The 22,163-nt window shown below is 43.1% G+C and overlaps 1 protein-coding gene and 1 long non-coding RNA gene across 2 annotated transcripts in view; one reads left to right on the top strand and one right to left on the bottom strand.

The window, feature by feature from the left end:
• The window catches only part of xylt1 (xylosyltransferase I), a 103,987-nt gene that overhangs the window by 42,344 nt on the left and 39,480 nt on the right, over window positions 1-22,163 (top strand). The window contains 8 exon segments of the mRNA XM_037764802.1: window positions 12,275-12,311; window positions 12,314-12,514; window positions 12,517-12,545; window positions 12,548-12,717; window positions 12,719-12,877; window positions 20,241-20,409; window positions 21,418-21,444; window positions 21,446-21,621. Coding sequence (XP_037620730.1) covers window positions 12,275-12,311; window positions 12,314-12,514; window positions 12,517-12,545; window positions 12,548-12,717; window positions 12,719-12,877; window positions 20,241-20,409; window positions 21,418-21,444; window positions 21,446-21,621 — 968 coding nt within the window.
• Window positions 429-21,963, bottom strand: LOC119485304. The gene is made up of 3 exons (XR_005206246.1): window positions 21,953-21,963; window positions 17,333-17,337; window positions 429-774 (listed from the first exon to the last, which is right to left on the bottom strand). It is a non-coding gene; the product is annotated as an uncharacterized LOC119485304 (long non-coding RNA).

Consider the following 22,163-nt stretch of genomic DNA (forward strand, 5'->3'; position numbering starts at 1 on the left):
GATGAGGAAAGAGGATGGTTTTGAAGGAGTGAGTGGGTGCATGTCATTTCATTGTGCTCCACAAAAGGACGTTGACTACAGTAGTAATGAGGTTAGAGAGATATATTTCAGCACTGTATTGTGGGAACTGTATTGAGTTGCAAACCTCAGCCTGCAACAAGTGAGGTTTCTGCATTGAAACCCGTGTATATTCAGAACTGTGTCCGACCCTGATCGGAGGCAGAGTTGCAAAAGATTCAGGTGACCTGCACTCACCTGTTAAGACTACAGCTAGACACAAGGTTAACCCACTTTATCCCACAAGGTTTCAAAAAAGAAGACAATCTAACGCATAGCTACATTTAGGAGACTATTTTATTATAGAGTACTCCAGGGATGACGTATTTTTGTAGGCCAGGCAGGAGTTAACATCGCCCTGGTTCCCTCGACAAAAAGACAATGGGATTTTTCCATTGGGTTTTGGATTATTTTAGAAAAATAAGCTCTGAGGCAAAGGCACGTTATGATATCTGTACGTTTTGGTCAGCAAGATAATCTTCACAAATGAACACCACTTTATGATTTTTGAAGTGTGAATGCAATCGGCAGAAGTAAAAAGCTAACGTTAGGCTATATACTAACTACACCACGGTCGCATGAGCTCGAGTATACACGACGAGGCTGTTTAGTAGTCTCATTGAGCCACTTGTTAGCAACCGCATTTTTTAAGACCCATTAAGGCTTCAATATTCAAGAGTGGAGTATTTATTGATGTGTTTTATGTCATAAAACAAACTTTTAAAATCTCTTCAGCTTGTGTTAACCACAGACCATATTTCAAGCCTGCAAGTAAAAATCCATTGACTTCCAGACGAGGGAACCGAAAGTGCTAAAATGCTAACTCAATTCTGGGTTTCAGGGCTCCTTCCTCTATTGTCAATTTACCTAAATCTTTCACAAATGTTGTGATGTAGAACTTACCAAATATGCACTTCCCCAGGTCAAAAATAAATTAGAACTTTTTAAAACACTTTTTTTTAACAGTGTTTGAGACAAATGTGTTTAATGTTCTATGTAATATCATTACATGACATCTATGAAACAAATCTGCGCTGTTTTCTTTAATGATTAGACGAAGATTTCAGGTTACTACATTTCATTGTAAAATAAAATAGAGTGTACTGGAGGAGGAGTTGTGAGCAGAATTAATTATCATGTTAGCATCAATAACTGCTAGTCTATAGAGAGGAGAAGTCCCGCCCCTTTCGGTGGACCCCATGGGACCTTATTTCTGAAAAAAATATGTACGGTAGTCAACGGTGAGAGACAAATATTCTTTTGATCCCGTTGGAATTGCGCCATGAATCACACATAATACATGCTAGTTTTGCAAGTCAAGAAAGTTGTAGGTTTGTCGTAGCATCATTTTTAGTTTCGTGTGAAACTGCTCAGTGAACTAAATCTCTCGTCTTGCACAATATGCGTCATCAACACCAGCTATATATATATGCATTTTGTATCTGCAAAAATAGCCCTCGCCTTTGCGCTGCCTTTACTGCCTGTAATTAGCTATTTCAGGACAAAACACAATAATGAACACAGCTTTTAAACACAAAATAGACATATTTCTATTTCACCAGTACATGCCGGCCATGTCAAACAAACATGTCACGATGTTGGCATAGAAAGTGAAATTCCTGAAAATAGAATTCATGTTATTTTAAATGTTTATGTGACGGATTAGCGAGTAGCGTTAACATGCGTGTGAATGCCCTCTTGTTTTTTTAACATGGAGGACACATGTATTGAATAGAGAAAAGCTTGGTGAGCAAATTGTACTACAGTCTCTACTGTACATAAACACTGAGGCACTCACCCTCAGACTCAATACCCTCCCTGGGTTCTGGCTTCTGCTGCCTCCACAGCACAGAAATCACTTCACACACACACGCACGCACGCACGCACGCACGCACGCACGCACGCACGCACGCACACACACACACGCACACACAGACGGCCCCAGGATAAATGTGACTTGCACTAAACCAGTCTCACAAGGGACTAGTGTGTGTGTGAGTATGCAGACTTGTGTGTGTACAGTATGGTGTGTGTGTGTTAGAGGACAAGTGAGTCTGGAAATACAGGTGTGTGTGTGTGTGTGTGCGTGTGTGTGTGTGTGTGTCTAGTAATCCATCTATGTAAGCTGTTGGGATGCCGAGTAAAGATTTTTAAGGGGAGAAGGCGAACCAAACCTCGTGAGACTCAGGCAGCCCGGCTTCACTTTTGCCACATACTTTGGGGATTTTAGCTCTAACATTGTTCTCAGTGTGCGTTTCCTTGTTGTTGGTACACACTCAGAATAAATCTCTGAGGTTGTCTGAGTTCGCCTCTCAACTCTGTTTCTTCTTAATCCAATATAGGGGGGGAAGTTCCAGAAGATATCAACATATTTACGGTATTTCCTTCTTTTTCCCGCTGTAGCGTTCACTTCAGTTCACTTCCACAACAGTGAGCAGATTCTAGATCAAATTATGGCCCATTAAGTGACTCATTTACATTTCAAACATTTATCTGATGCTCTCATGCGGAGTGACTTGTACTTAGTGCAATAGACGAATACGCTTGAATTCCTAGATTTCCGATGCTCAGAACTACAGTAAGAAATTTAATGGTCAAGAGTGTGAGCGTAGAATACTAATGTGGGTTTGTGAAGTACAGGTGGCCAGGAAGAACAAAAACTTTTTTGCAATGTTACTGATAACAATAACGGTGGCTCTCTTCTAGGGCTGTCAATCGATTACAATATTTAATTGCGATTAATCGCACATTTTTTATCTGTTCAAAATGTAACTTAAAGGGAGATTTGTCAATTATTTAATCCTCGTATCAACATGGGAGTGGGCAAATATGCTCGCTTTATGGAAAATGTATGTATATATTTATTATTGGAAATCAATTAACAACACAAAACGATGAGAATATTGTCCAGAAACCCTCACAGGTACTGCATTTAGCATAAAAAAAATATGCTCAAATCATAACATGGCAAACTGCAGCCCAACAGGCAACAACAGCTGTCAGTGTGTCAGTGTGCTGACTTGACTATGACATGCCCCAAACTGCATGTGATTATCATAAAGTGTGCATGTCTGTAAAGGGGAGACTCGTGGGTACCCATAGAACCCATTTTCATTCACATATCTTGAAGTCAGAGGTCAAGGGACCCCTTTGAAAATGGCCATGGCAGTTTTTCCAGTTTGGAGCGTTACTTAGCCTCCTTAGCAACAAGCCATCCTAGTATGACATGGCACCAATGTATTCCTTAGGTTTCCTAGTTTAATATGATACCAGTACTTTCACTCTAGCTTTAAAACTGAGCCAGCTACCACCTCCGAAAGACAGAATAGCAACTGGGATTTGTAAGAGGTTAATGAAAAATCGATACAGCCTTTTGGAGAATTGATACAGTAGTATGGAACTAAAGTCTGTTGATTTTTGACCCACCCATCCATCCTGACCTCCTCCCTATGCGTTTGTCACCCTTTATACTTCCTGGTTCACGATTACGTGGACATACCAAGTGATTTTGTGATATATATACGAATTACATTACTTTCGTAGGCATGACTACGATCGGTGTATGAGAACAGCCTGGTGGGGTTCTTATATGAGTAGGCTCTCAGAGAACATTAATGTTTTTAGTGGGCTGAGTATCTTTACTCAAGCAGAGCTCTGGGGAATAACTGTTATGAAAGATCACAAAAGTATTGCAGTGGCATGCAGACACATTGTGCGGGAAGCAGAAGTATTTTTTAATTCCGCTGTGGTCTTGAACTCCTCGAGAATCCCCCACAGTTAATACATTTCTTCATAATGTGTCTTTGTGGGGAGCTTTTCATCCAAAGCTTTGCTGTGTTTAACAAGGTTACTTGTTTGAGGAAGAGGAACTCCATCTATCTTCCACAGACACTGTGGTTATGGGTCAGAGGTCTGGGTTTTTTGTCTCCTTGCCCAGTTGAAATCCTTGCACGCAAATATAGTCAGCAAAGCCGTATAATTACAATACAAGAATATCTGAAGAAGTGAAAAATTCAACATCGCTTGTGATGTCACCTCTGCCCTCTGGAATACCCACGAGTCTCAACCCCAGGATCATTGTCTCTGGAAGACTTTGATCTTTGTTCAGTGGTTTCAACAGTAAGTAGCCGATCGCAATCATTTGTCTGTTTAAGAAGATTCCCAGAAGAGAGGCATTTTTTTCATATTTTTGCTTCCTTTTTCAGATAACATATCCTTTCTCCAAATTTCATTTCCCCTAACGTAAAGCCGCTAAGTAGTTTTCAGAGGTTCTCGCTGTGTGTCTTCCACCAGGTATTTGTAGCACATTTGCACACACACTCACACAAAGACACACTCCCTTTTCACCACTTTCGCTCCGGGGCTTGTCGCAGGGCACACAACAAGAGGCTTCTGTGCATACCAAACCCAGACTGTTCATTCAGAGCTGCCGCTAATCGTGCATTTGCGCACACACACACGTACGCACTTACATTACATGTGACCAGCATTCCTCCGGTTTTAGCCGGTGGGGGAGAAGGGGATTGAAGGGATTGACCGAGGGGAGGGAGAAAAAGAAAGAGAGAGAGAGGTAGCGGCATCTCAGGAAATATAGAAGATAGAGTACAATGAAAACCCTAGAAAGTGAACCCAAGGGCAACATGTCTTATGAAATCAAAAAATCTCTCTCCCTGTATTTCTACACCCTGTTTCCAACTTGATTGTTCTTCTATTGTCAGGTATAGTTTAGTGCGGTGGCCCTGAAGGCTCAACGCACTGCGAATTAAGAAAATACCTGCAAATAGACACAACACAATCAAATGGAGAAACATCTTCGCCAACCTGTCGAAACAAAAAGCGCTGCAAGAAGAGATTTCTGTTAAGACTTGCATTTTTCGGCAATTGGATGGCACTTCTGTTCTGGAAACTGCTCAGAAATCCTGTTATTGTCAATCTACCTAGGAAAGCCATACCACCTCTGAATGCTCTAGGTCTCTAGTTTGTGGCTGTAAAGTTTCATGAGGCTGTGATTATCCTAGAGGTCACCACAGGTCATGTTATACAGTGAGGTCAAATTTCAAAAAATGGTCTCACTACAAGGGACATCATCACACATGAATACAGTTGGGCTCATTTGGATTAACAAGAGTCTCAGCTTTACAGTGATAGTCAATGTCTGCAATCCAAGATTGTTTAGGTACCCCAGTATGCAGAAATATTCAAACACACCATTTTTAGTATAGGAGAAAATAACACATTTGTACTGCATTCAAAAAACTGCATGTGATTATCATAAAGTGGGCATGTCTGTAAAGGGGAGACTCGTGGGTACCCATAGAACTCATTTACAGTTACATATCTTAAGGTCAGAGGTCAAGGTACACCTGTGAAAATTGCCTTGTCAGTTTTTCCTCTCCAAACTTTGGAGTGTTGTTTAGCTAGTATGACATGGTTGGTACCAATGGATTCCTTAGGTTTTTTCTAGTTTCATATGTTATCAGTACCTTCACTCTAGAACTGGGTTTCAGGGGTTAAGGTTTATTTTAACATTGTGATCACATGATTCAGATATTATTGCAGATATTTGCTGTACAGTTAACCTAGCGTTAGCCTTTTGCTTATTGTTATAATATCTAAATCATGTGATCACAATGACGGATAGCCGACTTCAATGACTTCATAAGCCACAAACCATGGCGGCAACAAGCATGTCCCAGCCGTGTGCATCACTTTTTAGTGTCCTCTGGAAACAGTTTCCATTGTGATGTGAGCTTCTTGCAGCACTTTTTCTAAATACTAAGCATGTGTCGTCAAATTGGTGACGATGTTTCTTCATTTGCTTGTGTTGTGTTGTTTGCATGTGTTTTCTTAAAGTGATGTAATTTTCTGAACTTACCAGACTGTTCCAGCTGTTCTTTTATTTGCCTTTACCCGCTCAGTCATTATATCCACATTACTGATGATTATTTATCAAAAATCTCATTGTGTAGATATTTTCTAACAGCACCAATGGTCAACCATACAATATTGTCGCAATATCAATATTGAGGTATTTGGTCAAAAACATCATGATATTTGAATTTCTCCATGTCGCCCAGCCTCATTGAAGCTCAGTCTACTTTGTCATACTTTGTATGTGTTTGATACCTAAACTGTGAATCTGAGAAAGCAGAAAAGAGCAGCTGCTCTCGCCCCCAAACTCTGCCGCTGATGAGCTACCATAAGTAAGACTTCTAAGAAGTCACTAAGCATTTAGGTCGTCCCTGCTCTACCCTGGCTCATTTCTCCGTGAGGCGTCTTGAGGTGCTAGAGCAGCTGTGAACTAAGTCTGTCAGTGTATCAGTCTCCCGTGTCATGCCAGACGCCACATCTTGCTCAGAGTATCGCAGGGACCCGGTCCAGGTAATTAATCTGAGCTCGTTAGCCACATGGCGGGCAGGTCGGAGCAGAAGCTGGCCCGCGCGCCGCAGAGGTGACTCAGCACTCACCTACTGTACTCACACAGGAAGTACTGTATTTCTTAATAAACTTACATGGCGGTTGTCTGCATGGCGGTCCGTCCGTCCGTACGCCAGCTTGTGTTGACAGAGTACGCGCCGCTGGCACACGCGGTAGCTTATCTCCGCTCGGCTCCCGTAGGAGTGATGTCTTTTAAGGAGGCGGGCGGGGTGAAACTGATATGTGCTGCTGCCTTGCTCTCCCCTCACATCTACCATGGGACTGCACCAGTAAATGATGGCATTAGGGAGGAGGGGAGGGGGGGTGGAGCAGATGAACTGCTTTCCTTCCGAGAGCGAGGGATGATTCGTAGGCCAGGGGAGGAGGAGGAGGAGGAGGAGGAGAGGGGTGAAGCTGGACAGGTGCTGAGAGAGAGATATGTGCTTTTTTCTCTCTCTCTGCTGCACAGGAGATTGGGGGGGAGAAAGGGAGAGAGGGAAAGAGAGAAAAAAGACAGGTGAAATATTTCCCCCTGTGGCAGAGGAAATAGGGGGAAAAGTGGAAAGGGCCAGCTCTGTATTGAGAAATGGACTAAACCATTCCCGGAGGGGGTGCTGAGAGTCCCAGCCCCAAAGGCCTTTCTCTAAATGTACCTACCAGTGATGGATGATATCAGCGTTTACCCCCTCTGCTTTTTCCTCACTCCTCAGCAGAGCTCAGGGAGGGCTGTTTGTGTGTGTGTGTGTGTGTGTGTATGTGTGTGTGTGTGTGTGTGTGTGTGTGTGTATGTGTGTGTGTGTGTGTGAGTGTGTGTGTGTCTGCATAACCAGCACACCGCATGCCAAGCAATCCTGGCATTGGCCTCCTCGACACTCCCAGGGAGCACAAAACATCTCCCCTGTAACAATCGATAGCTACCCCCAGCTCCCAGCCCAGTCCAACTCAGCTCCCATCCTCAATGGCCGCACACTACTATTAATTCTGCTTCCTGCTTAGAGCCCGGTCCCCGAGATTAAAGAGCAACACAGCTACTGGAGTCCTTTGCTCACAGTAGGAGGGGTAGAAGGAGGGAGGAGGGAGCACAGTGTGAAGATTGTTTATCCAGAGGAATCTCCTCAGTTGCCAGTTTACAAATACTACTCATTTCCACTTCAGGGCCACATGGGGCTAACCTCGACTCTTATCCGTGTCAATTAATTTGCAACAAATAAACATCTTTGTGATGCTTTTTACTTTTTTTCTCCTCCCCCCGAAAGAAAACAATTACAGCCAGCTGGGATGCGTTCAAAGAAGTAGTTTGAAACACAGCAATCTCTTGTCAAATTATAAGTTTAAGGGCGGGTCCATTAGTTTTGAGTTTTTGATATCACTCTGTAGCTTCACAGTGGTGTTCCTTATGCATTCAAATCCTAACATTCCACGTTTGGTCCAAGAATGTATGTTTTAGCGTCAAAATGCTATTTTCCCATGCCCTTCTAAAAACTTTTACCTAACGCCAAGATTCTTAACTGTGGAACTCGGGGATATCGCAGTTATCTAAAGACATAGTTATTTGCTCAAACTGATGTCTATGTCCAGCAGGGCCAATGACCAGAATCTCAGTTTTATCTGAATTTAGGAGCAAGAAATTACTTGACATCCAGTTTTTAACCGCAGACAGGCAGGCCTCTAATTTAATAATTTGGGATCAATCCTCCGGCTTTATAGGCATATACAACTGTGTGTCATCAGCGTAACAGTGGAAGTTAGTTCCATGACTATGTATAATTTGGCCAAGAGGTGCGATGTATAGGGAGAACAGCAAAGGGCCAAGAACAGAGCCCTGAGGTATGCCATATTTCACCTCGGAGAATATTGATGTTGTATTATTAAAAGAGACACACTGCGTTCTTTCGGATAGATACGATTGTAATCATGCAAGAGCAAGACGCCAAATTTGTTCTCCAATCGGTCAAGGAGTATACGATGATCAATAGTGTCAAAAGCTGCACTGAGTTCCAGTAGTAAAAGTACCGAGGTGGAGTCTGAATCTATGTTTAGGAGCATATCATTTATGACTTTAATAGGCATAGTTTCGGTGGAGTGGCAGATCCTGAAAGCAGACTGAAAGGGTTCGAAAAGGTCACTTTATAATATTTGGTCTGAAAGTTGTTAAGACGCCACTCGTTCTAGTATTTAGAAAAGAATGGAAGATTAGAGACGGCTCGATAGTTATTTAGAGACCCTGGGTCAAGGTGTTTTTTTAAGTAGAGGTTTAACTACGTCTGTCTTGAAGCTAGTGGGAACAATACCAGTCGTAAGAGACAAGTTGACAAAATTCAACATTGTAGGTCCCGGCAATGGCCAGAGATCTTTAAAAAGTTTAGCTGGTAAGGGGTCGAGGAGGCAGGTGGTAGGTTTAGAAGCTAAAACCAGCTTAGACAGTATTTCAAGAGAGACGGTCTCAAAATGTGTAAGGACAGAGACTAACTGGGATTCGACAAACGGAAATTGCAGTGCAGAATTTACAGATGTACTGTAGCTGGGAACGAGGAAGTAATAGTTGAGTAATTGTTGATGACTCATTTATAAAGCAAAAATACCAAACATTTGCTGCCTGCAGTCGGCATCTGATTGTGATGATTGGGCTGTTTGTATTCTTGCAAAATTCCTAAGGTTTTCTTTTTTCTCAGCGTTGCAATGTGCTGCTGGCAATTAATTACTGCCCATATGATGTGATCAATCAATCAATTTCACCTGCTGGGCTGAATCAGACGTATCCTGTCTGGTTATCACTTTGGTTCAAAACAATCGTCTCACTTATTCAATACGTGACCTTTGTGCGTGATGTAGCGCCAATGCTTGCTTGTTTTCCTAAAACTTAAAAATAATAGTTTTACATTTTAGGAAATATGCTTATTTGTTTTCTTGCCAAGAGTTTGGATGAGAAGTGAATACCACTCTCATGTCTGTAGGATAAATATAAAGCTATAGCCAGCAGCTGGTTAGCATAGCTTGAGTAGGAGCAGTAACTTCCTGAAGTCTCTCAGCTGGCTGCCAACAAAGAACAGTTGTCATTTTTTACGCTTCGTAATTGAACATACGGAGATTTGTTCCATCAAGATGGGTTGAGGGACATTCGGCGCTGTTGTTTTTAAACATTTGCTCACTTGGGCGTTTTTCCAATTACCTGCATCCCTCATCTTTCCTGTCTCTCGCAGTGGGACTCAAGCGAGAGTATCCGTTTCTCTAGGGCAAACACATGCGGCCTCTACTTTACTTGCTCTCTCCTCCCTTAAGCACACACACAAGTGAACACTTAAAAAAAAATGAAAGCCACAAAAGCATTCACTGTATACCCATAATCATGAATGACACACAGGCTCATTTTTACCTCTGCAAACATCCAGTGACTTGCACTGGCATGGTTAGCCCCCCTAAAGCATTCCCTTTGAAACTCGGCAAGTAGGGATTTCTTTTTAGGTGATCACTGGCCTAAGCAGCTGTTACACGCAGGATTAGCAGGTTCTGCCATTCAGACAACATGTCTGTTTAAACTGGCGGGGGTGAAGAAAGTAGAGAAGACAAGGATCGGAGGAGGAGGAGGAGGAGAGGTTATGACAGGCAGGAGCAGAGACGAAGTGAGAATAAAATGAAGAGAGAGAAAAGGAGGTGTGGGAGACGTGAAATGGGGAACAGATGATGAGGGAAGTGGAGATGCGGAGCAGAAGAGATGAGAGGTGAAAGGAGCAGAGCAGAATCGGGATGTGTGAAGAGAAGTGTGAAGGGAAGGAGAGGGGGAAAAGGTGATGAGATGCATGAGAGGAATGAGTGTAGAAGAAGGAGGAGAGGAGAGGAAAGGTATCCGGTGTTGTGTGAATCGGACCTCTGCCAAGGAAGCGGCTTAAAAGGAGCTGACAATGACAATATTGTTTGGTGTCCTCCTCTGTTTTTCATCCTGTTTTTTTTGTGCCTTGTTTCACTTCTATAATATCATCCCCCTTCTGTCTCTCTGAGTGTGCAAGTGTGTCATCCAGCCACCGTTGTAATTGTGCTGGTACAAGGTGTTTGCAGAGAGGGTAAGGTTGATGGGCTGATAACAGGCCTGGCTTTAGGGGTGGAAAGATATTTCCATGCTGCCAGCGTCTGGCTCACAATAGCATCTCACTTGCCTCCTGTGTGTCTCTTCACGCTCTCCTGCTTCCATTCTGTCTCACGATACAAAAGGGGTCTAACAAAATATTGATACACATGAATTATTCGATGATATTATGATTTGCGATACTGTAATGATTCTCCAAAACGCTGTATACATTTTTATTAACACCTTAAAATCTGACGGCTCGCGCTAGTCTTTATTCCAGAAGTTGTAGCAGGCTCCATTTCTGGCATCATACGAAACTAGAAAAACCTAAGGAATCCATTGGTACCGACCATGTCATACTCACAGTGATGGTGAAATAATGCCCCAATGTTACGCTAAATCTTGGTAGCCATAGAACCATTTTCATTCACTTATCTTGAGGTCAGAGGTCAAGAGACCCTTTGGAAATGGCCATGCCAGTTTTTCCTCGCCAAAAGTTTGGAGTGTTATTTAGCCTCTTTCGCGACAAGTTAGTAGACATGCTCATCCAATGAGTCCAATTGTATTCATGTGTGACGATGTTAGTGCCCATAGTAGCCATTCACATCAGGACTTTCTTTTAAAGATTTGTGTACATATGGTGGTGTGTCTTTATACTATGACAGTTTTACTTAAGATGGATTTGAAAAGAATTGCAATATATCGCCTTGCTTACAGTATCGCAATATATTGTCTTGTATCATGATACGTATCATATCACCAGATTCTTGCCAATACACAGCCTACCTCACATTGCATCCAGCTCTCCCTCCACTTTCCCTTCCTCTTCTCTGTGTCCTGTAAATGGAGGAACACGTCAGGGATCCTGTTGTTATGAGCTCTATCTTTCCTCGGCTGCTGTTTGTCGTTCCCTTCGCTTTCCCCCCCCCCCGTCCGCCTCTTCTCTTGTGTGTCTAGCAAGGTGTGCAACAGCAGCGCGGCAGCCAGGCAGCTTTCTTAGTTTTCCGTTTGATGCATCGCGGCACATTTCACTGGAACACGCCAGCGCTTCCTGGGAGCAGAACTCGTGTCAGCGCTCCGTCGCCTTGCACTCCCCACTTTCACTCATTACCCTTTTTCCCCTCTTTCTGCTCTCCCCTGTGCCCCTCCTTCGCTTTCAGCCTATTCTGCTGGAAAGATAGGGAAATTGTACATTCAGACGTTCACACACACACACACACACACACACTATCTCGACATATGCAGACGCACGCGCTGCAGCCTTTCCAGTCGCGCACTGCACACCGCTACGATTCTTCACATTCTCATGTGCCCCGCTGAAAAAGGAATTGTACACATGCATGCACACAGCGCATAAACACCCCACAGTCATATTCTGGCCCTTATCCCTTCTTGGTAATCTGGTTTACGGAGTGCTGGGGCCCATTTGGGGGAGATTTAATTGAAACCGGGCTAATCTGATGATGGCACGGAGCGGCGGAGCCCTCGACCTGCTTCACCTCCAGTTAGGTTGCACCTTGTCGTCCTCGGCGCTCAGTACCTTGCTACTTCATTTCATGCCTCACGCTTCAATCAGCGCTGCCCACTCATACATGCCACATTGATTGTTAATCCGACATTTGATATGCGCCGCGCTCACTCAATTCTGATCTTGTTTTTCTTGTTTGTGTCCTCCCTCCCCTCTTTTCTCGCTCCCCACCACTTGTCTTCCTCCCCTGCTCCTTTCTCTGCTCCAGGATGGATATTACTCCCACCGACCGAAGGAGAAAAGTAAGTGGACAGCAACAACGAGAACTCTGTGCCCAAAGACTTTGAGAACATAGACAATAGTAACTTTGGTGCACGCTCACAGCCACACGCGGCAGTCTGTAGGGGCCACCAGCACAAGCATCAGCGGGAGCATCTGCAGGAGAAGGCCCACGCCCATCAGCAGACCTGGCGGGACAACTCCCCGAGTCTGAGCCGCGGCTCAAACGAGTGCTGCCTTTAGGCCACCAGCCGCCGGCTGGTCGGCATCAACACACTCCTACACAGTCGGTCAGGGCGTCGCGGAAGTGTCGCGGCAACACATCCCTGCCTTGCAGGCCCAGCAGGCCCAGTCACAGCACAGACATCAGCACCCGCACAGGAGGCAGGTGTACTGTAGCGCCTTTGGAGTGACCTACGCGAGCCGCCCAAGTGCGGATCAGCGGCAAGGAAGCCATTTCGGCTCTATCCAGAGCCAAGGGCAAGGAGTGCCGGCAACAGATCGCTGAGGTGTACTGCAGACACAAGGAAGGGCAGTTAATGCCTGAGAAGGTCACTCGCTACTGCCCCCCTTCGAGGGTGAGTCCATTATTGTAATTAATTAATTTGATTGATTATGTGATTTCAGTCAATACAACTGGTTATGTCTGTGCAGGTTAGTGCGGTCACTTTGTATTCTGAACAAAAATGGTCTCACTGATTGGGGTCGATATCTATCAGCTTCCCATCACGGGGACACCTGAGTTCTGAATGGTTTAGAGCTGCAACAATTATAATTGCCAACTATTTTGATAATCGATGAATCGGTTTGAGGGATTTTTTTAAGAAAAAAAAAGTCCACAATTTCTCTGATTCCAGCTTCTAAATGTGAATATTTACTGTTTCTTTACTCCTCTATGACAGTAAACTGAATATCTTTGAGTTGTGGCAAAAACAAGACATTTGAGGACGTCAATGTTGGGCTTTGATGGACATTTTTCACCATTTTCTGACATTTTATAGGCCAAACAACTAATCGAGAATCGAGAAAATAATCGACAGATTAATGGACAATGAAAAGAATCGTTAGTTTGCAGCACTAGATGGTTGTTTATGTGAAAGCATGTTTTTGTACACATCTGATGCCACTTGAAGTATTTCTTGATAACATTACATTTTCAGTGACTCAATAATAAGGCTGTCAATCGATTCAAATAGTTAATCGCGATTAATCGCAAATTAATCACACATTTTCTACCCATAGAACCAGTTTTTCATTCACATATCTTGAGGTCAGAGGTCAAGGGACCCCTTTGAAAATGGCCATAACAGTTTGGAATGTTATTTAACCTCCTTCCCGACAAGCTAGTATGACATGGCTATGACTGACTGGTATGACTGGCATCATATGAAACTAGAAAACCTAAAGAATTCATTGGTACCAACCCATGTCCATACTAGCTTGTCGTGAAGGAGGCTACAAAAAAGTTGCTCTAACGTTGGTGAGGATAAACTGGTATTGGCCATTTTTCAAAGGGGTCCCTTGAACCTCTGACCTCAAGATATGTGAATGAAATGGGTTCTATGGGTACCCACGAGTCTCCCCTTTACAGACAACCCAATTTATGATAATCGCATGCAGTGTGGCAAGCTGACACACTGACAGAAGTTGTTGCCTGTTGGGCTTGAGTTTGCCATGTTATGATTTGAGCATATTTTCTATGCTAATGCAGTACCTGTGAGAGGTTTCTGGAACAATAGTTGTCTTTGTTTTGTGTTGTTAATTGTTTTCCCAATAATAAATATATACATACATTTGCATAAAGCAGTATATTTGCCCACTTCTATGTTGATAACAGTATTACATACTTGACAAATCTCCCGTTAAGGTACATTTTGAACAGATAAAAAAATTGGTGATTAATTTGCGATTAATCATAATTAACTATGGACAATCATGCAAATTAATCACGATTAAATATTTTAATCGATTGACAGCCCTAGTATGTATGTATGTATGCACTCATATTACTGAGGATAAACAAATCCTCCAAATGCAGCATTATGTGAAAGCAGTAAAAATAGATGAGACAGGGGAGCCATACTTAATCGCTCCGTGCTACAGCGCTCCTTAAAACAATTGTTCATCTCAAGTCACTGTTAAAGAACTTCACAGATAGATTCACAATCAGGAGATCAATAAGCTAATAGAAGTTTTTGCTTGAGTTGATTATTCTAGCCGACTTACTAATGTACAAGATACAACAACAAAAAAAAACTCCTGGAAATATGCTGACAGGTTGTCAATGTCCTTCTCTCCTATAGTTTGACATTTCATTGTTGTTCTCATTATTTCCTCCTACTCTCTGCTGTACCAGTAGCAAAAAAAAAGAAAAGAATATAATATCCGCAAAAGCGAAGTACAAAGAGCGCGGTGTGACCAGTCAGGGCTTTAGTACATGGTAAAATATTTCCTGTTCCCATAATTGCAATTCTCGTCAAAGGCAGAAACGTCTTTTTTTTGCCGATACATAATTGGTGAAGTAAATTGTTTGGGAGAAAATGGGGATGCTGCTTGTATTCTCTCCAAATTGGTTTCCAATTTTCATTTGTTTTGTCAAACTGGCACAGAACACAGGTTCTCCTTTCTTTTCGTCAGACAGTACGCACACAAACACAAAGAACTTATGGACATCTGCAGTCTGGTTGTGATTCTGTAAACAGTAATTTGTTGCGGCTGCCGCCATCGGTGGGCGGCACGCATCGGCAACCATGTTGAAAGTGAACGGCACGTACACACTCGTGAGTGGACTGGAATGCAGCGGGGGACAGCAGGGAGGAGGAGAAAGCCATTATGCATCCCGCCTGTTCTAGTCAGATACCTTCCCGCTCGTGTTTTTAGAACTAGAGGAAGCACCGTGACTTAGCAACTTTTTGCACATTCCCCTTCCCAGAGGAGGAGTATCGTTTGTCCTGTGCTTTAGCTCCTGTCATCTCACACAGCGACTTGCCATCCACTCAAACTGACAGTTTTGATCAAAGGAGACAAAGAAATTGAAAAAGGGCTTTCCCCTGGTGGCTGGGCTGTAACAACACGACAGCTAAATTAGATCACTTTTCTTTCTTACTCTCTCCGTCTGCCTTCCTGCCTGCCTGTTATCTCTCTCTCTCTCTTCCCGTCTCTGTTCCCCATCCAAATTCAAGTCCTACCTTGTTAGCAGAAAATTGTCCAATTTGGTTTGATCGTATGCTGTCCTTGAGGCCTTGGCTAGATTAGCAATTTGTGATAGCTCTGGTATTAGCATCGTTGAATACAGGAGGAACATGTTCAATCTCTTTGCCTCCCATATGTTAACTTGGCTATAATGATATAGTGGGGCTGCGTTGCTCCACAGGAGTACTTGCTGGCAGTGACCTGTACTTTGTTGCTTTAAACTAATGGCCTTGTACTGAAAAGGATTTGTGTATGAATCATCTTAAAGCTGCTATAATCAATGTATTTATAACAATTTGGGCTGTCAATCGATTGTCCAGAAACCTCACAGGTACTGTATTTAGCATAAAAAAAGCTCAAATCATACTATGGCAAACTCAAGCCCAACGGGCAACAAAAGCTGTCAGTGTGTCAGCTTGCCCAAACTGCATATGATTATTATAAAGTGGGGCATGTCTGTAAAAGAGGAGACTCGTCGGTACCCATAGAAACCCGTTTCATTCACATATCCTGAGGTCAGAGGTCAAGGGAACCCTTTGAAATGGCCATGGACGGGGCGCACCCGGTAGCTACCTGGTAGAGCAGTAGCACCATGTACCAAGGCTAAGTCCTTAACGCACTGCCATGACAGTTTTCTCGCCAATGTTTAGTGCATGTTTGGAGTTTTATTTAGCCTCCTTGGTGACAAGCTAGTATGACATGATTCCTTAGGTTTTCGAGTTTCATATGATCCAGTATCTTCACTGCAGCTTTAAAACCAAGCCCGCTACAAGCTAAAAATCGCAAGTTGCGTTAATGCCTTAAATAATTAGTGCCGTTAAAACCATTTGCCAGCCCTAATCTCGATATAACGATTTCATCATGACAACGATGCCATTGAAAGAGGATAAATTGTCAGAGTGAATCACCAGCCCAGCACTAAAAACAGCAGACAGAGTTAGTGACAAGCTGGTGACCTGTCGGAGCATTTAGCAGATAAAGAGACAGATATTTCACTCAGCAGGTTGTTGTTGGCTAACATCTTGTTAGCTGATGGTATTAGCTGGTGATGGGATGTGTTGCTTGCTGACGTGAGGTAGCTGAGGATGCTTCTTTGGTTGTTACTTGGTGGGTTGAGCAGCATGATAGCAACATGCTAGTTTGCTTAACATGTTGTTGGTTAGCTCCAAATAAATGCTATTGCTGCCCCGTGTCTGCTGTAAATAGGCAACTGCTGGCCATATCAACTTAAGAGGCGATAGTATGTCAGTGTTGAGCAGAGTGTTGTGTCTGCTCTACCCCCGAGTGGCCCGTCATTACAGGTTTAAAGAAAAGGTAACGGAAGTTGTTATTGCATTCATCGAAATCAAAACCCACGGATATGATTTATATGTCTGCAACCCGGCTCTGTGGACGGTTTGAAGGAGCAGACGCCATCCCGAGACATTTTCAAATACAATTTGGTACAAGCCCTTTGGGATATAGCTCAGCTCGTGTTCTAACCTCTCATATGAGCAGTTTAAGATGGAGGCGGGTAAGAGCCCGAAGTTACACACAAGATGATGGAGGAAGAGAGTCGGGCGATAGCAGATGAGGGAGAGGTAGTTTAAAAGATTGATGGAGATGGGAAGGATGATGAAGAGTGATGAGTTCACGAGGAGGGCTTCTGTTTTTTTTTTACTGTCGGAAAAAAGGCCTGCGGTGTCTTCAGGTGCACAGTCGGTTAAAAAAATACTACACATGAAGCTCGTTCGCGATAAACAACACATAGCTCGACAAACTGACAGTAGAATTTAAGTTCTCTCTCTCTCACACACACACACACACACACACAACACACAGCAGTGCTCATTAGTTCAGCTAGCTAGCATAGCACACACTCTCAGAGTGCTTTGGTGAAGTGACTGGCCAATTATCCGTGTGCAAAGCAAACCAGTGAACCTTCTTAGCTGGCCACCAATTACCGTTCAATCTGATACGGCCCACAGCAGATTTCCCCCCTGAGCTGTCACACACACATCCACACACACACACACACACACACACACACACACACACACACACACACACATGCAGAGAGGGAGAGAGAGAGAGAGAGAGAGAAGCAAGGAATAAGTATGAGTGACTGACAGAGCCACAGACAATTGGGGCCAAATGGAGCCAAGGGAGCGTTTCATTAACCCCAACCTTGTGGTCAACCTTTAACACAAAGCCATGTTGGACACCTGCCTTTTAAATTTGAATGAATGAGATTAGTTAAACGGGAAGGACCAGGCCTACTCAGCCTGTCCCTGTCGACTCCTAAAGAGAAGACGTGTTCGAGACACTTGCCCTTAAAATTTTGAGTAATTACAGGAGCCTGAGGGGGCAGGACGGGTTGAGGCCGGGAGGGGGCATTTTTGAGGTAAATGTAACCTCAGGGGAATGAACAGCCCCCACCTCAGTAATCCCTCAGCTTCCTCTACATCTTCAACACAGACAGGCTCTCGGGAGCTGAAGTCACAAATTATAGTCATTATCCTCCTTAAGCCACGTTCCTGTGAACAAACATGTCCCATAAACTGCGTGTGCACATGTGCTGTAGTAAGCGGAAGATTTCAAAACAAACAATGTCTGCGATAATGTTGCGGGACTCGATGGTGCAGAACTGCTTCCAGCAAGGATTTCTTCAGGTTTGAAGTGCAAGTGTTGTTTTTGAGCGGTTAAGAGTGGTACAAAAACCACACAATGGAGCTATGCGAGTTACCAATGGCTCTCCAGAGATTGTTGGAATTGTTTAATTTGATAGTGGCTTTGGCGGGCTGCGACCGGGGGCGGTGTTTGCCTGCATGCTTCTTGTTGTCATTTGTGTGAAATCCAAGGCATCTTCTGGGAGTTTTGCCTGAGAGGAATGATGGCACATTGACAAAACTGTGCTCCACCCTGAAAAGCCTCAGAGGAATCGCTTATTAGGATTCCTGTCTGGATGAGGATAGTAGTTACAGTGTGTGTACTGTCTGGTTGAAATTGTCATAGTTCCAATTCAGTCACATAAGAAAAAGGATGAGTGAGTCATGGGTTTGTGTTATGTTTTTTGTTTTTTTATGTTCCTGAGGGCTGAGGAAGCTGTAGGACGTTTTTGTTCTTATTTATTCATTTATTTATTAATATCTTAATTGTAGCAAGGCTTTCTTTCCTTGTGCATAATCCTAACCAATTTGGACTCCTGAGAACATGCAATATACTGTATTTAAAGGGACCTATTATGCTTTTGTATTTTTCCCTTTCCTTTAGTGTGTTATATAGTTTTTGTGCATGTAAAAGGTTCTGCACTGTTACAAAGTCCAAAAGTCCAGGCCAAAGGAGTTACTCTCCCCCTCTGAACTGCCTGAAACGCCTTGCTTGAAGTCCTGCCTTTTCTTCCGTAACGTGATGATTTCACCAAGTAACACATTTGGATAAAACCTGCCTAGCGACTAGTTTGGCACGCCCTCAAACAAAGCTAGTTAGAGCAGACCTGGAGCGGAGTCAGAAGAGTTTGGTTCGGTTGAACCACCATAACAGAGTGGGCCAGCTGACCAATTAGAGCAGACTGGGCTTTTGTGGAGGGGGGAGGAGTTCAAACAGAGCGTTTCAGACAGAGTTAAAAAGAGGTGCTGCAGCACAGCAGGTATGAGAAAAAATAAGAGCATTTTTGAACATTAAATTATGTAAACGTGCTCTAGTCTAGTAAAACCCAAAATACAAGCTCAAAAATAAGCATAATTGGTCCTCTTTAAAGGTCCCATATTGTAGAATGTGAGACTTCCATGTCTCTTTTGATTATGGCCTAGGTGCTATATAAATACTGTGAAGTATCAAAACATCCGTAAGGTTGTGATGTCACAACTATACTGTCACCGGTAGAAATGCCGCTAAACTCTGTGTAGTTGACACAACCAATGAGTTCCCGGCTGCAGTGACGCTGTGAAGACGGCAACAGCGCAGATGTAGAAAACTGGAAACAATGACCAATCAAAGCAGACTGAGTTTTTTCTTGAGGGGATCTTAAGAGACAGGTACTAAACGGAACATTTCAGACAGAGGGTGAATAATCTCTGTTCAGACAGACGGTCTGAGAAAAATAATGGGGTTTTTTTTATATGAAAGCATGTAAACATGTTCTAGTAGAAACCCAAAACACAAGTATAAACCTGAAAATGACCATATGTCTCCTTTAAATGACAGGGGAGAACAAAGGGAAGTTACTTGTGATACAGGCAGTGTTTTTCAAGGCATAATGGCTGTATTATAGTCTTTGTACATCTTCAAGAGAGCTATTGATTGGTAGTTATAAAACAGGTACTTCCTTAGTTCAGACTCTGGCACACTTAGAGACAATGTAAAATACCTACTGAATGTTCACTTTGTGCATAGCAGTTAATTATTATGAATATGCTAATTATACCACTCCAACTGCTACTTACCGTGTTGCCTAGCAGCCTTGTTAGACTATTTCCGTTTATTGTTTAATGAAAGAATAACATTTAATTATCATTAATAACTATATTCATTATGCATTTGCTTTCCTTGTCCCTCTGAGATATTTATAGGTGCTACACGATCATAGTGAGTAATAGCGCGGTTTGTGCAGCCTCTCGTAGATTATCAAATTAAATAACAGATTGGATTTGGCAATCAAACCCCTGATTATATTACTGATGAAGAATCCATGCAACGTTGTGTGAATTAAATGTGGTTAATACAGATGTCTAATCACTGGTATCATTGCAATAAATGTTGTCTTTGTACCTCAACAGGTAAAGCCAATTGTTAAATGTCCAGTGGGATGAGGACTCTGCTGAGAGCTTTCCATCAAAACCAGTCCGAATAGCGTTTGTCCTCGTGGTCCATGGACGAGCCTCTCGCCAGTTTCAACGCCTCTTCAAAGCCATCTACCACACCTCGCACTACTACTACATACACGTCGATCAGGTGAGCCACAGAGAGCCTGCAGACATGATGTATCTTTAATGTGAGGCCAGTCAAGGCCTTTTAAATCCATAGTTTTATCAATGGAGGATTGGTTAGAATATTAATATTTTCTTTGTTACTCAATTACATTACCCTCTGAGATTCACAATATACCCGTTTTTTGTCCTTTTTTAGGGGGGATAAGGTGTCTTTAGGGGGAGATAGCAGGTCACAGTGTATGCGACATTAAGTGGTGTACATCATCTGAAAGCTGGGAACCTGAAGATTAATTTGAGATGCAGCACTTGTTGTGTTGATACCATTTCTTAGACAGATTTGGTGCTAAATTTAACCATTTTTTAACCCAATCGAGAATTGTTAAAATGATCAATAATCCCTCCAAAATACCACATTAAGACACCAGGACCTTGAGGAACACCAGAGAAAAAAGCCATGCTGTGATTTGGGTATTAAAAACTTTGACATTTGGTGATTAGATGGTGAGCACTTCTGTTCTAGAAACTGCTGCTCGAATTCCCCTTACTGTCAACCTACCTAGGAAAGCCATCCATCCTCTGAATGCTCTAGGTCTGTAGTTTGTGGTTGTAAAGGTTTCATGAGGCTGTGATTATCCTAGAGGTCACCACAGGTCATATTTTATACAGTGACGTCAAATTTCCAAAAATGGTCTCCACTATATGAAAATTGGCTAACTATGGGGACTAACATCATCACAGATACAATACATAAATCCAATTGTGCTCATTGGATCCACAAGAGTCTCAGCTTTAACAGTGAAACCCAATTTATGCAATTCTATTTCCATTTCCATTTTAGAATAGGCGAAAAATATCACATTTATACTGCATGCAAAAAACTTGCCCAGACTGCATGTGATTATCACTGAAAGCAGTAAAGTCGGTTGGGATTCGCCGCGATCCCGCGGGTTTCAGGGGTTAACTTTTAAAATCTAATCTCTTGGTGTCAGACACAACATTAATCAGTGTGTGATTATTTCCTTTGTTTCAGCGGTCTAACTACCTGCACAGGCAGGTGCCACGCCTTGGCTGCCCAGTATCCGAATGTGAGGGTGACACCCTGGCGCATGGCCACCATCTGGGGCGGCGCCAGTCTGTTGACCATGTATCTTCGCAGCATGGCTGACCTGCTGGCCATGAGGGACTGGAGCTGGGATTTCTTCATCAACCTCAGTGCTGCCGACTACCCCATCAGGTAACAAAGATGGATCTCACAGGAAGGGGAGTTCAGTAAAGGGTAGCGGATGCGACCTGAGGGGAAGGCAGTCAAGTAGTTTCTTTAAGAATTGTCCTGTAAGGAAATTAAGTGAGGTGTAGGGTGCAAGCATCTACATTAATATAGGTGACAAAGGCAGCCACCAGGCGTGCACAACAATAGTAGACCGCTCTCAGCCAATATGGAAGAAATTCAATACACGCTGTCTGGGCTCCTGCGGTTAACTGTGAGCTTTAAATAAAGAGTCACTCCAAACTAAACAGATCGATGAAGTAGAAACCTCTGCTTTTCTCAAACGCTATTCGTTCACAGACCTTCTCTTCCAAGTCCCTGCTTCCTTGCTTGCACTCCATTGAATAGGTTACATGGTGAACTAGATTACAATTTAATTGCCCAGGGTCAATACCTATTGACTTTCCGGGCCTGTTGTGTACTGTACAGTCCGAAAGTCATCTCTCCACTCCGAGACATCCCCTTTAAGTGGCTGTAAGAGGTAATTAAAGCCACAAAGTCTAACGTGA

The sequence above is a fragment of the Sebastes umbrosus genome, chromosome 3 (assembly GCF_015220745.1).
Source record: "Sebastes umbrosus isolate fSebUmb1 chromosome 3, fSebUmb1.pri, whole genome shotgun sequence".
Lineage (NCBI taxonomy): Eukaryota > Metazoa > Chordata > Actinopteri > Perciformes > Sebastidae > Sebastes > Sebastes umbrosus.